Below are 12997 nucleotides of genomic sequence, written 5' to 3'. Positions count from 1 at the left end.
TATTGTGTGTGTGTATGTGTGTGTGTGATTAAAAATAATCACAAGTTTATCATATACAAACACTTTATTCAGTGATTTTCATATGATTACTGTACAATTTGTTATCCTTATCTTTATTATTTTCCTGGGCGCATTTTTTAGGATTGCCTTTGTTTTATTTCTTAATTGATATATCTAACTCTACGTTTTCAGGTGATACTGTGTCAAAATATTGCGTACACAATTATATTCTTGAAATATTATGGCAAACAAAATTGAATTTATCGCATAAAGAAGTTGCTCCAATTTATTTTCTTTAAAGATAAATGGCCAAGAAGAGAGATTCGTGCAAACTGTTAAGAATTCATTGATTGCTATGCAGAATGAAGGAGGGAAAACTGAAAAGAAAATGTACTATTTACTTACGCAACTAAGGCAGGCTGTAAACTCGACTGGTTCAACATCATACCAGCTAATGTTTGGCAGACTGTCAGAACACATCTTGCACTGTTTCATCTAAGAGAAAAACAGGGAGAGAATAACGTAACATTTGCTTACAGATGTTTAAAAATAGCGAAGAGGAAAAAGAGTGATAATATTGACGAAGTCATACAAGAATAACTACTGAAGCTACTCAAGTTGAGAGCTATTTTAAAAGGACAATTTACAAAAGGAAAATGAATTCTGGAGGGTAATCTAAGCGCAAATGAGGTTAAGGCAAAAGTTTAAATAATAGTAAAATATTGGGATTTATACCAAAAGATGCAGGATGAAACTGATTCATTAATATTGATGAAATTAAAATATATAATGAATTAAATTACAGATGTACTATTGAAGATTCGTGTCTACACCTAAAAATTAAATTAAAAGACATTTTACAAGATTATTTAGTGTCTAATACGTTTTCAAACTGTAAGCATCAAAATTCTAATCCACAATTACCTTACGTGGACCTTTACAAGATGAATTTATAAATTTCATAAAAAGCCTTGGCGTTTTCTTGAATCTTAAATCTGATAAGTTATATCCTCAAATAAAAGTTTTACACATTTTTGAATGAACTTTCCACAACTACATCAAACATTGTATGACATTTCCGTACCTGAAAACTCTCTACTGCAAGATCAAACGTAATGCAAAATGTCATGCGCAGATTTAGTGCCGCTAGCTACATCTATGGGGTTGGCAAAATCTGAAAACATGCTGCTTTTCAACTCTGGATTAGTTCACAACAACCCAAACCTTGCTAATGCACAAAAATCACGCTCAAATAGATTAGAATTCCAAAACATAAAGTAAAATGTTATAGGTGTGTGTCAACCAAATACAGGACAAAAAAAATAAAACTCATTGACAAAAAGTGTATGTCGATTGGTATTAAAGGATGATCAATATTAATGTAACTATATACAGAGGCAGCTTTAAGTGTTATATCATACAAGGATTTCAAGATCCTTGAGTAATCCTCGTCACATAACACTGGTGGGCCAGTTGAGTCGATTGCATTTGCCAAGTTACATCTTACTGTTAAAAAATAGTTATTGAAGTCGTCGGCTATGTCCGTATTTATTGGTAGAGTATGTAATTAGGTATTATTAGTGAACTCTGTACAATAATTAATGATATAATTACAAAAAAGTGTTAGATTAAGTCAAAGGTGTTAACAAGAACAATTTATTCAAGACAATTCATCAATATTCTTCGTGCCGCCACGAAACCTGTATAAATCTTACTGTCAACGCTTAACCATTGAGCAAGCAATGATTATTTCCATTAGATGATAAGCATTTTCTTTTAGAGCTTCTAGCCTTCTATTACTTGGTATAATATTGAATAGCAATTGATTAGTCAATAAAGCACTTATTCCAATTATCTACACGAGTTCCGAACAAAGTAGAATATAGTAAGGTTTTCTATATCCTAGAAAAATCCAAGCAGATATTTCACAGAAAAATGAAAAGTTTTCCTGATAAATTGCTTAGATTTTGTCAAATAGTTGGAGGTCTGCCAGTGGAAAGTACTTCTTTGGCCAAAGAAATCAAAGCACTCACGTTTTCCAATACAGGATTCCTGTGGAGCATAACATTAGTCATACTTCAATAATTTCTATCCAGTATCACTCTTTACATGCATTTCATGGACAAACTAAATGATCAGTACTTGCGTTCGTTTGACAGATCCATTGACATTGTAATAACAGTGGATTTAGTCTCCCTACAAGTGGTGACGGCTGTCACATTTTTCAGCTCAGCCTGGAAGAATTCCAGACTCGCAGGCGTATTTGACACTCTGGAACGAGTCTACCAAGAACTCCAGCATAATACATCAGAAGTCAAGCGAACAGTTACACTTTTGGGAATCTACGCTGTTGCATTAATGGTAGTTTAGTTTCCATTTGTTACCGAATGGTTCTTATGAACCACAGTGACGAAGCATTTTCATTAGCAATATCCATCGTCACCATTGTACTGCTATTCTGCTCCCAAGCTGCTCTGCTCGTCCACTTCACACATGTGGCTCAAAGTATCGCAAAGTCCTTTGAAATAGTGAACGCCAAGATCGAGATGGAAGTCACAAGCTCTGCCAGTGTTGACGGCACCCGTACAAGATGTAAGCATAACGATTATTCACAGACAATTTTCTGATGAATAGCAGACTGCACAGAAATAAAACTTAACTAATTAGGAAAGTAATAATAATAATAAATACATAAATATAATACACAACAAATTTGAAATAATCTGTTATGTACAATATATTTACTTATTTAAGACAAAATAACAGTATTTTAAGAGAGAGGAATAGAGATTTATTTTAAATTAAGTCTATCAACTGAAATATCACAATTAACTGGTGTGTGATTTCACCATTCCATGAATGTATTACTTTAGAATCAGGTTTAGTATGTGTATCAGTATGTTCCATCTAGGTTGAAACAATTTTCTAATTGATCTGAATCTTATGTGCTATTTTAATGGCCTCTCAAAATGTTTCCTAACAATATTTAAGCAACGATAAGTCATTCTTACGCTTAAAAGAGTTATTGCTATGTAATATAATATATATATATATATATATATATATATATATATATAATATAATATATATATATTATATTACATAGCATATATATATATATATATATATATATATATATATATATAATGGATTAAGAAGCCTGATACAATCAAAATTACATACCTGTCTGTTCTAGAACGTGTATAAGGGGTAGAGAAATTGTTTTATATATTAGATTATTTTGTGATTTTTAGGCACTATGCTTTCTAAAATCAAGAAACTGAGGACTCTGATGAACACCTATTGGATGCTGTGTGACGCCGTACAACAGGCTAATGTCTTCTACTGCGATCAGCTGATGGTCGTTACCTTCTCCTCATTTCTCCACATCACTGTCACGTCTTACTACTTTTTCTTGCTCCTTAAAACTGGTAAAGCGTTTACAATGGCTTATGAGGGGGCTTGGATCTTGCTTCACATCTGCCACGTTGTTCTGTTATTAACCTCAAGTACAGATGTCACCAAAAAGGTAAATGTTACATTAAGAAAATCCCACCCTAAGGTGTGCATGGCTTTTTATCTAACAAAACTTAGAATTTATTTCAAATCCGTTACATCAAAAAAGTTTTATTACATATATTGTTTGTTTTCGGCTAGTCTACTATCCTACTGCAATCGTTCCTGATATTTTATATTGAAAGGGATTTTGGTCTCTATGCCATGAAGCTGACCAATACCCAACTCGACAAAAAATAATAGTTTTCCAAATGTCATTCAAGTTTTCTCGTTACTGCACCTATCAGAGATTCCCAACAAGGAACTGTTTATAGTATAGGTTGTAGAGATAAGGTTCCCCTGTATGCTCATAAATGACTTCAGGGGTGCCAAGAGATATTTCATGATCCGTTAAAAGTCCTTGATAGCCCTCAGAAACCTCCGAGTCGGCCACCTACTTCTGGTGATAAGATGTAGCGCGAGTATGGAATTTCTTCCCGCAACTATTACTCACCACAAAAATCCTTAAGTAATATTTAAAATCCAGGTAAAGAGGCTCGTTTACACATTCTTTGGAGTCTATGAACTATTCAAGATTTGTTCAATACATTGATATTACTTTAGGAGATGTGTCAAATTTTTAATTTCCAAATATATGATATTGTTCTAGGCCGATGAGACAGGACAGACGATCTGCAAGTTGATCAATAAGGACTTGGACCCAAATTTGAGAAAACAGGTAATTTTTCATACCTATTTAACCACTGACTCGGCCAATTTAATAAGGGTTTGGTCTTATAGTCATAATTTGTTGGAATGTTACTAGAAGACTTCAAAAGTCTGAAGTCCCACGTTGGTTTTCTTATTAGCGTTTTAGGGCATATAATATGTAAAAATCATTGTGGGTATTTTCCAGCTTGAAGGGTTTCTCCTGCAGTTACCTCACCACAACGCAAGATTCTCTGCTCGTGGATTTTTCCCGCTCAACAACGAGACCCTAACAGCGGTTAGTGATTACTCGCTTCTCTATTAACATATAGGATTCTGTATCCATCTATCCATCTATCGTCTGTATAATTTTCTTTTCTAGAGTTAAATTTCATGACAAGATAAACAGACGGTTAACAAACATGTTATATCATGTAGACTGACTGTGTGTTCTGTCTGTACAGATGGCTGGAGCGGTGACAACTTACCTGGTGATACTGATCCAGTTCCAGAATGAACCATCACCCACCTAGAAAAAAGAAGCTTAAAACTTAGTACGAAAACACTGAATATATATTTAGACTTCTGTTAAGTATAAATTCACATGGTATAATTGGATTTTGTTTAGTAACACCTCTAATATATGGTTTGTACATTCACATTCACGCTGGCAACATGCAATGTATAAACTGTTCAGCGAGTTTATTGATTTAATAAAGAGTTTTATTGTTTAGGCAGCTGCATCTAATTAAATTACATAAAATACACGTATATGTGTATTCGTCAAATATGGGAGGAAAATAAAATGCGTTTTATACAATATGTTATACTAATTTTTAAAGCATAATCTTAAAAAATACATAAATTCCGAAGGATTCTTCTTGAATTATGAATGTTAGAGTGTTTGTTATTTTGGAATATCATTTTTCGCTATACGTATTTTTGGCTGAGCGCTAGCGATTGTGTTTCAACAGACGCCATTTTGTTAATATTAAAAAAAATAACATATTTTTTTTATTTTTCTATAACCTATTAAAACGTGTCTGCTTACCTACCTATACTATTTTTAGAGATCATAATTTGTTAATACAAATACAAAATGGCGGCTAGCGGCTAAACCAAGTAGATATTAGAAAAATGTTAGTCTTGAGTTTTACCTTAGAATCGCACATAAAATCTGAAAATGCACAGTCAGCCCAACTTTTTTGTTACATCATGTATATGGTAAATTGTTAATAAAATAGTTGTACGTCAAACTGTGTTCGATATATTAATAAACTTAACCCCCATTAATATTTTTCTATCTTCAGGATTTGGTGAAAGGAGTGCTTAAAAAGTTTCAACTTGTAACAAAATTTTCACTTATAAATAACTAGTTCGTTGACCAGCTTGGTATACTATTTTCGTTCAGTATAAAAATTCACACCTCTTAGTGTTTTAGAATGATTATAGCATTTCCAAACATTTTTGTATTTAAAATGAGAAAACTCTATAACTATTTCAATATTCGATAACTAGCATGAACTCTCCTGGTTGATTGACGGCGACCCTCCCGGAGTTAAGACCTACACATCCACTGATATTCCTTAAAAAAGCGAGATATTCCTCATCCAAGCACTCGTAAGTGGAGAATACTCCTTCCCTTAATATCTCTATTAGCCAAACAAGAGATAATATTTCGGGAGCTATTTTTCTGAGTCATTATCACAGTCCTCTCACAGAATTAATATTCTTGGAAGGCTCAGCTCATGTTATAGCGCAAAAATATTATTTCATCATTCTCGACAATGACGATTCGTTACGTTGTATTGCATCGTTATTTGTAAAACAATATCCTGTGTTAGTTGAAAATAGCTTCTTCTTATTTTTCAACAAATAAAACAAATATAATCTGATCTAATAATTACAATGTTAGTAAATGACGGAAGAACCATGTTCTGTATTCTAGATTCCTATTTTATTCATATTCCAAACACCAAATTTTATCACACTCAATATAAAACATACCAGGAAACTTTGTTTTTTCTATGGATTGATAATGTTGTGAATGTTTTAAATTGTAAACGCCAGCCATATTTGAATTGACTGTCGTACAGATCTGGCTAATTAACGTCACAGAGAAACTTATGCGAACAATGATTGTACTAAGTATAATTTATTTTAGAATTTCCTTTGTCAGATCTTTGTGATTCTTATGAGATTTACATGTAAATTGGATACGCATGTAATTCCTATTTGGAAAACCCGTTTTGAGATACAAATCAATGATTTATTCAACAAATTTAGGGAATTTATAAGGATATTAGATCAATGCTCATATTTTCATCTAGGTCCAGTAACGAAGTGAGTGTAAATTGTTATGTTTTAAAAGTATAAAGGCCGACTTTGGAATAGAAAGCTACAATAAAAGAGGAAAATGTCTATTTGATAGCTCAAACCAATAGCTCAAAAAAGAAGAATTGTAAATTTTATTAACTTGTTCTAGAATGTACTGTCAGTACAACCATTTTGTGAAAGTTTCCAAACAGAAAGTGTCATTACCGTACAGAGTATAACCAAGTACATTAATTAAATATATTTTATAGTAGTTTTATAAGGTGACAATAGATCTTTTCCGATATTGCATTCTAACCCATTATCAACAGTGTCATTGGGCCCATTATACAATAATCATACTTGTGTTTTGACTGTGTTATTGGACGAAACCAATTTCTATCCAAAACCCTATGATCTCGTTGTTCCAAGATGGGATACCTTGGGGATGCAAAGAAGGATATAATTGGCACCTTCATTGGGAAGGCAGAATTTCTCTAATTTTTATGAGACAACAATGAAATGAAATAAGAATGTACACACATGCTATGTCATGGACAGAATGAGCTTGTTATAATATTATGTAATGATAGCAGTTTTTAAGTAGTTCTTTTTGTAAATTTTACAATTGTTACAGATTATGTGATAGATGATAAGGCTCTTAGTTCAGTTACTTATTATAACGACGTTGCTTCTTTACAATGTAGCATTGAGCAATTTATATAAAGCAATCGCTACAAATATACCTGTGTTTGATACAGACATATCTGACCCTGCTCCGGAGGTCATGGACAGTCAATTAAATTTAAAACCCCATGCCTCCAAGGGGAAAACACTCGGAAATTTATCCAACCAAGTAACATCTTACATCTCTAAAATAACCAAAACATTAATCCTGTAGCAAATTTTACTGAGGCATGCGCAATAATTCATACATCTTTTGACATTTAAAGATAAGAAAGGAACATAAAATCCTAAGTAACTCGATATGTTGAATATAGGGGTAAAATTAATGTTTACCATTCTTTTTTTAAGGATCTTTTTAACATGGCGGCCTCAACCAAATAGGTAATGACTGTACCATATTACTCTTTCAATTCGTTAGAAAATCGTCGAAAATGCTTACTTGAAAATACTTGAAAGAAGCTTAAATAAGAATTTACTGATTTGGCTTAAGTCAATTTAGGTTTAAACAATTTTACCCACTATTGATTTCGTCGCAATGGGTCTTTTGATAACGTTTGTGAAAAGTCTAGAATGAAGAGATACAAGTCACATTTCTAAATGTTTCTCACGCTTGCGACTGTGAGCTGCATGAGACAGTGTCGAGTCAGTTAGAGACAATTAGCATCCGAGGAATGCAATCATGTTATCTCTGAGACAGAGTGCAGTTTGTAAAGATGCCAAAATGCTCTGCAAGTTAAAATAAAAGTGACACTTGGAGTCTCTCAAGGATTGATTCTTGCACCGTTTTTTGCTTATTTTATAAACTAATTCAACCTTTAACGGGAAAGTGCTTCAATACACAGCTGAAACGAATATTGAGCCTTTTCGAAGAGGACTTAGAAACACTTAGGACAGTCACATCCATCACCAAAAGTCGAGAAAGAGGTACAGTTTCAGAATATAATATAGAATAACAGCTTTAGAATAAACTCCTTGAGGTTTACAGGATTTGTATGGTTCCTTGCCCTTCCAAAGCTCTAGTTTGTGTGAATGTTCATAAGTTCTCATCACACCTCTCCGCCCACTATAAGTTCTAGTGTAATCTGAGTGCCTCTGATGTCGACAAGATGTAGAGATTTCATTTTAAACTTCTTCATTGCCGAATTTTTAGATGTCCGTAGACACTATATTCCAGGAGTCAAGTCTGTGACAGCGTTATATTCCAGGCGCGGCACTAAGAGGAGGTTGAACTTGATGCTAAACTCAATATTCACATTGAAGCAACCCTTTCATTCATAGGTTTTTTACGTGTAGAAGTCTCCAGTTTGAGTAAACATATATTTCAATAGAGGAATTCACTGAACGGTGGGAGGATGTACAAAGATGAAACAATTTATACAATAGTTCTGATTGGCATAAAATCTACCCTCGATTCTGATGGCACACGTGAGTGACAATCTAAATATTAAGTGTTAACATTTCAATACATTTATGACTGTGTAATTAAGTGCACCAGGTGTTATTTTTATGAAATGATTATTATTATTATTATAAGAGAAGTTAACGAAGAGAACACGCACACACGCACATTCACATGTCACAGACACGAGACAGCTTGTTATAACATGTAATGTTGGTGATAACAGTTGAATGCGGTTGTTGTGGCAAATTTTACAGCGTTACATATTATATATCAGCACATGATTCGTGTATTACAATTGCTATGGTTATGTCAGTTTATAGGGGCGTTTAGTTGTAAAAATTTGCTATTTATTTAATAAACTGACTTTTCAAAGAACTGCAATGTCTGCATATTAGCAGGTAACACTATATTTAAATTTTTTTTTAAATCAGTATAGTTATATTTCATTTACAATATTTTGTATTATTCAGAAATTTAGTTAAACCTAAGTATATCGTTAATAATCAAATGATTCAGTATTTTTTTAGTTATTCTAATATGCTAATCTCGTTTATAGTACTTTTATTTCAGTTACATATCGCCAATGTAACAGATTTTAATATCTAGTTTGAGAGGTATATTAAACAACCTATTGAAGGAAACCATATTACCATATGTTAATCTCTTAGGTAAATACACAGATATTGAAACAACGTGTATCTCTCTATGTTGCTGTTGGTTTATTCCTATGCATATGTTTGAACTCAGGGTACTCTATGAAATTTTCTCGTTAAAGATAGTTTTATAAATAATACAATATATTAACATAGAGGTTTATAATCATGCCATAAGGTTCAGCGTGATTCCTTACAAGTAATGAGTACGCCATACCACGTGCCGCATAACGAGACTTCGCTGAGGCTCAATTCTGCAGTTTATTTAATTAATAACACACAAAGTGGCATATGATCATAGAGGAAAGAAAGTTTATACATCTTCTGGAAAACAGAAGATAAATTATGGGCCTCTACTTAATGAAGGGTTGCAGCCAAAGTCTATGTTTGGATGTGTTGGTTAATATGTCACAGGTAAAAACTCTCAGTTTATTTACAATTTTATTTATTCATCTGTTATCTCGTTACCCATAAAATGAATGTAAAAATATTAGCTAACTCTTATTAAATCCCATGATGTGACATACACCATAATTGAACTCATAAAGTAAAGAAGCTTCGTGGATAATGTTGATCTATAGATCATTTCGATTTAGAGATATACAGCGGAGAGACATAGAGAAATCATATTTAGTCCGGTTCCTCGAGCGATAATCTTAGCTAACGCTTAACCAATAATAATAAATAAGATATTCCAGAATACCAAAGTTCAAAAGGTAATGTGTGTCACATTTATGTATTAGGATAGGAAATGCTTTGAAAAGTGTTATACCATATTGGGCAGAATGCATTTTATTTTTCTCCAAAATGATTATGTATACACATATAGTTGTATTTTATTGGTCGGTTCTAGGCGCAGCTGACTAAAAACACATTTGAAATCACATTTCATGTAAAGCTTATGAAACTGATGTTATATTTATACATTTAGAGTAATGCAAGAGTAAATAGGGTTTTCAATATAAGAGAACATAAGAATAAATATACGTAGAACTTCACAAAATTGATTTTTAATCTTAGTTTTAGATTATGCAACCAGTGTTATTTTATATCAGTGTATTCTGATATATGAATGCCCACATTAATAATTTGATCAAACACTTATTAAATTATGAACATTTTACACAAACCTAACTGTCAGCGTGATTGTGAAGACGCAAATAATTCTTTGAATCAGAGGGTGTATTAAACTACATTCGATAATATCACTTGAATGAATGCTGAACAGAATTCTAAGTTTATATTCAGTGCTTTTGTACTAACTCCTAGGCCTGTTAAGTCTAGGTGGATGATGGTTCAGTCTGGAACTGGATCAATATCACCAGGTAAGTTATCACCGCTCCAGCCATCTGTACAGACAGAACACGCTATTAGTCTACATGCTATAACATATTTTGTAGCCGTCGGTTTATCTTGTTAAGATGTTAATGTATCTGTAAGAACTAAAACTATATTGAGTATAAATAAATTTATACATGATCGTATATTGCTATCATCGAAATTATTACTAAAAAATTGATAATTATTAATACAAAGAAATCACTAACTGCTGTTAGGGTCTCGTTGTTGAGCGGGAAATATCCACGAGCAGAGAATCTTGCGTTGTGGTGAGGCAACTGCAGGAGAAACCCTTCAAGCTGGAAAACACTCACAAAGGTAATTACATATTTTCATCACGTTTGCACTAAAACTTTAATGAAAAAATAAACGTGGACCTTGAATCTTCTAAGTCTTGTAACAACAGTACAATATATTATTACTATATAACCAAGACCATTACTAAACCATACTAAATTGGTCGAGTCAGTGGTTAAATAGCTATGAGAAATTACCTGTTTTCTAAGGTTTGTGTCCAAGTCCTTATTGATCAACTTGCAGATCGCCTGTCCTGTCTCATCAGCCTAGAACAACATCATATATTTATAAATTAAAAATTTGTCACATCTCTGAAAGTAATATCATTGTATTGAACAAATCTTGAATAGTTCATAGACTCCAAAATATGTGTCAACGGGCCTCTTTACCTGGATGTGGAAAAGCACTGAAGGGTCCCAAAAATACGGTATTTCGAAAACAAGCAGCTTTTATAATTATACTTTTTTGATTTCACAGTGATTAAAACATATTCTGTGTTATGTTTGAAACAAAACATGTAAAAGTTAAGGTAGAATGTGAGAATATAATATTTACCTTGTTGGTCACGACCGTGCTCGAGTTTAGCAACAGCATTACGTAGCAGATGTGAAGCAAGATCCAAGCTCCTTCGTTAGTTATGATGAACAATTCACTAGTTTTGAGGAGCAGGAAAAAGTAGTGAGAGGTGACAGTGATGTGGAGAAATGAGGAGAAGGTAACGGCCATCAGCTGATCGCAGTAGAAGACATTAGCCTGGTGTACGGCGTCACACAGCATCCAGTAGGTGTTCATCAGAGTCCTCAGTTTCTTGATTTTAGACTGCATAGTGCCTAAAAATCACAAAATACTCTTACATACAAAACAATTCCTCATAGCAGTTAACTAACGGGAAGAAATAATTGAGCTGTGAAACTATAAGTTACAAAACTAAACATGTAGTGAACAAATCAAAAATGTGTACCAAAACTTCATTCTATTATCCAGAACTAAAAACGTACTAAACAAATCTAATAAAATAAATTAAGGAAATACTGAATAAATACATTAGCTAATTTTGAAATGTAGGCTAATATTCATTATATATGATGAATCTCCATTCTTTTATTCACATTTTTGTTGAAATTTATAAGTATATTCTACGTAACAGATGATGTCGTATTTGGTTTTTATGATAGTCGTATGGTTGTTTTTATTATTATTGGTTTCCTTTTTTTAGAATGTAAGTTATGTATAATTTGTCAAATTTGTTGTTTAAGATAGTCGTATAATTGTTAGTATTATTAATGGTTTCCTGATTTGTACAGTTTAAGTTATGTATAATTTGTTATTCTGTTATATATTATTTGTTGTATAGCACACTGCGTCGAATAATCGTTATGCTTACATCTTGCATAAGAGCCGTCAATACTGGCAGGGCTTGTAACTTCCATCTCAATCTTGGCGTTGACCATTTCAAAGGACTTTGCGATACTTTGAGCCACATGTGTGAAGTGGACGAGCAGGACAGCTTGGGAGCAGTACAGCAGTGTCGCGGTGACGAAGAAAGTTGCGAATAAAATTTGATATTCGAACGTTGCCCCATTGTAACTCACACTTACTATGCGCTCAGAAGAGGTGACTGACATTAGTGCAGCAGCGTAGACTCCCAAAAACTTCACTGTGCCCTTGATTTCTGATGTCTTGTGCTGGAGATCTTGGTAGACTCTTTCCAGAGTGTCAAAGACTTTGAAGAGTCTTGGATACTTCCAGGCGGAGCTAAAGAATATGACAGCTGCCACCACTTGTAGGGAGACCATATCCAGTGTTATTATAATGGCAATGGATCTGTCCAACGAATACAGTAAAAGATCATCCAATTTGGTCATGAAATACGTGTATAGAGTGATGGTGGAAAGTGATTCTTGGAGTATGACTAAGGTTATGCTCCACAGGAATCCTGTATTGGAAAATGTGAGCTCTTTGTTTCCTCCAGCTGAAGAAGTACATACCACTGGTAGACCTCCAACTATTCGACAAAACCTGAGCATCTTATCAGAAAAACTTTTCATATTTTTTTCTTATTGTAAATTATCAGCCCTGATTTTGTTGAGATTTCGCGAAAACC

General features: G+C 33.2%; 2 protein-coding genes across 2 annotated transcripts; one reads left to right on the top strand and one right to left on the bottom strand.

Moving 5' to 3' along the window:
* The first annotated feature begins 2387 nt into the window (after positions 1-2387).
* Positions 2388-4736, top strand: LOC124368073 (putative gustatory receptor 28b). The gene is made up of 5 exons (XM_046825348.1): positions 2388-2592; positions 3255-3529; positions 4166-4234; positions 4412-4501; positions 4668-4736. Exons 1-5 carry the CDS (start codon positions 2388-2390, stop codon positions 4734-4736), a joined length of 708 nt encoding a protein of 235 aa, XP_046681304.1.
* A 5802-nt stretch (positions 4737-10538) lies between these two features.
* On the bottom strand, positions 10539-12689 carry LOC124368072 (gustatory receptor for sugar taste 43a-like). The gene is made up of 5 exons (XM_046825346.1): positions 12278-12689; positions 11449-11723; positions 11091-11159; positions 10806-10895; positions 10539-10607 (listed from the first exon to the last, which is right to left on the bottom strand). The coding sequence occupies exons 1-5, from the start codon at positions 12687-12689 to the stop codon at positions 10539-10541; spliced, it is 915 nt and encodes a 304-aa protein (XP_046681302.1).
* Positions 12690-12997: the final 308 nt, after the last annotated feature.

This window comes from Homalodisca vitripennis, chromosome 8 (assembly GCF_021130785.1).
Source record: "Homalodisca vitripennis isolate AUS2020 chromosome 8, UT_GWSS_2.1, whole genome shotgun sequence".
NCBI classification, from domain to species: Eukaryota; Metazoa; Arthropoda; class Insecta; order Hemiptera; family Cicadellidae; genus Homalodisca; species Homalodisca vitripennis.
This window is presented reverse-complemented; position numbering and strand designations above follow the sequence as displayed.

Bases quoted from the DNA above. Each gene is read 5' to 3' on its own strand.
- LOC124368073 (XM_046825348.1), top strand. From the start codon at position 2,388: ATGGTTCTTATGAACCACAGTGACGAAGCATTTTCATTAGCAATATCC. The intron at 3,530-4,165 runs GTAAATGTTACA...ATATTGTTCTAG, and splicing joins GTACAGATGTCACCAAAAAG to GCCGATGAGACAGGACAGAC. The intron at 4,502-4,667 runs GTTAGTGATTAC...CTGTCTGTACAG, and splicing joins ACAACGAGACCCTAACAGCG to ATGGCTGGAGCGGTGACAAC.
- LOC124368072 (XM_046825346.1), bottom strand. From the start codon at position 12,689: ATGGTCTCCCTACAAGTGGTGGCAGCTGTCATATTCTTTAGCTCCGCC. The intron at 10,896-11,090 runs GTAATTTCTCAT...AGTGTTTTCCAG, and splicing joins ACACAAACCTTAGAAAACAG to CTTGAAGGGTTTCTCCTGCA. The intron at 10,608-10,805 runs GTTAGTGATTTC...CTGTCTGTACAG, and splicing joins ACAACGAGACCCTAACAGCA to ATGGCTGGAGCGGTGATAAC.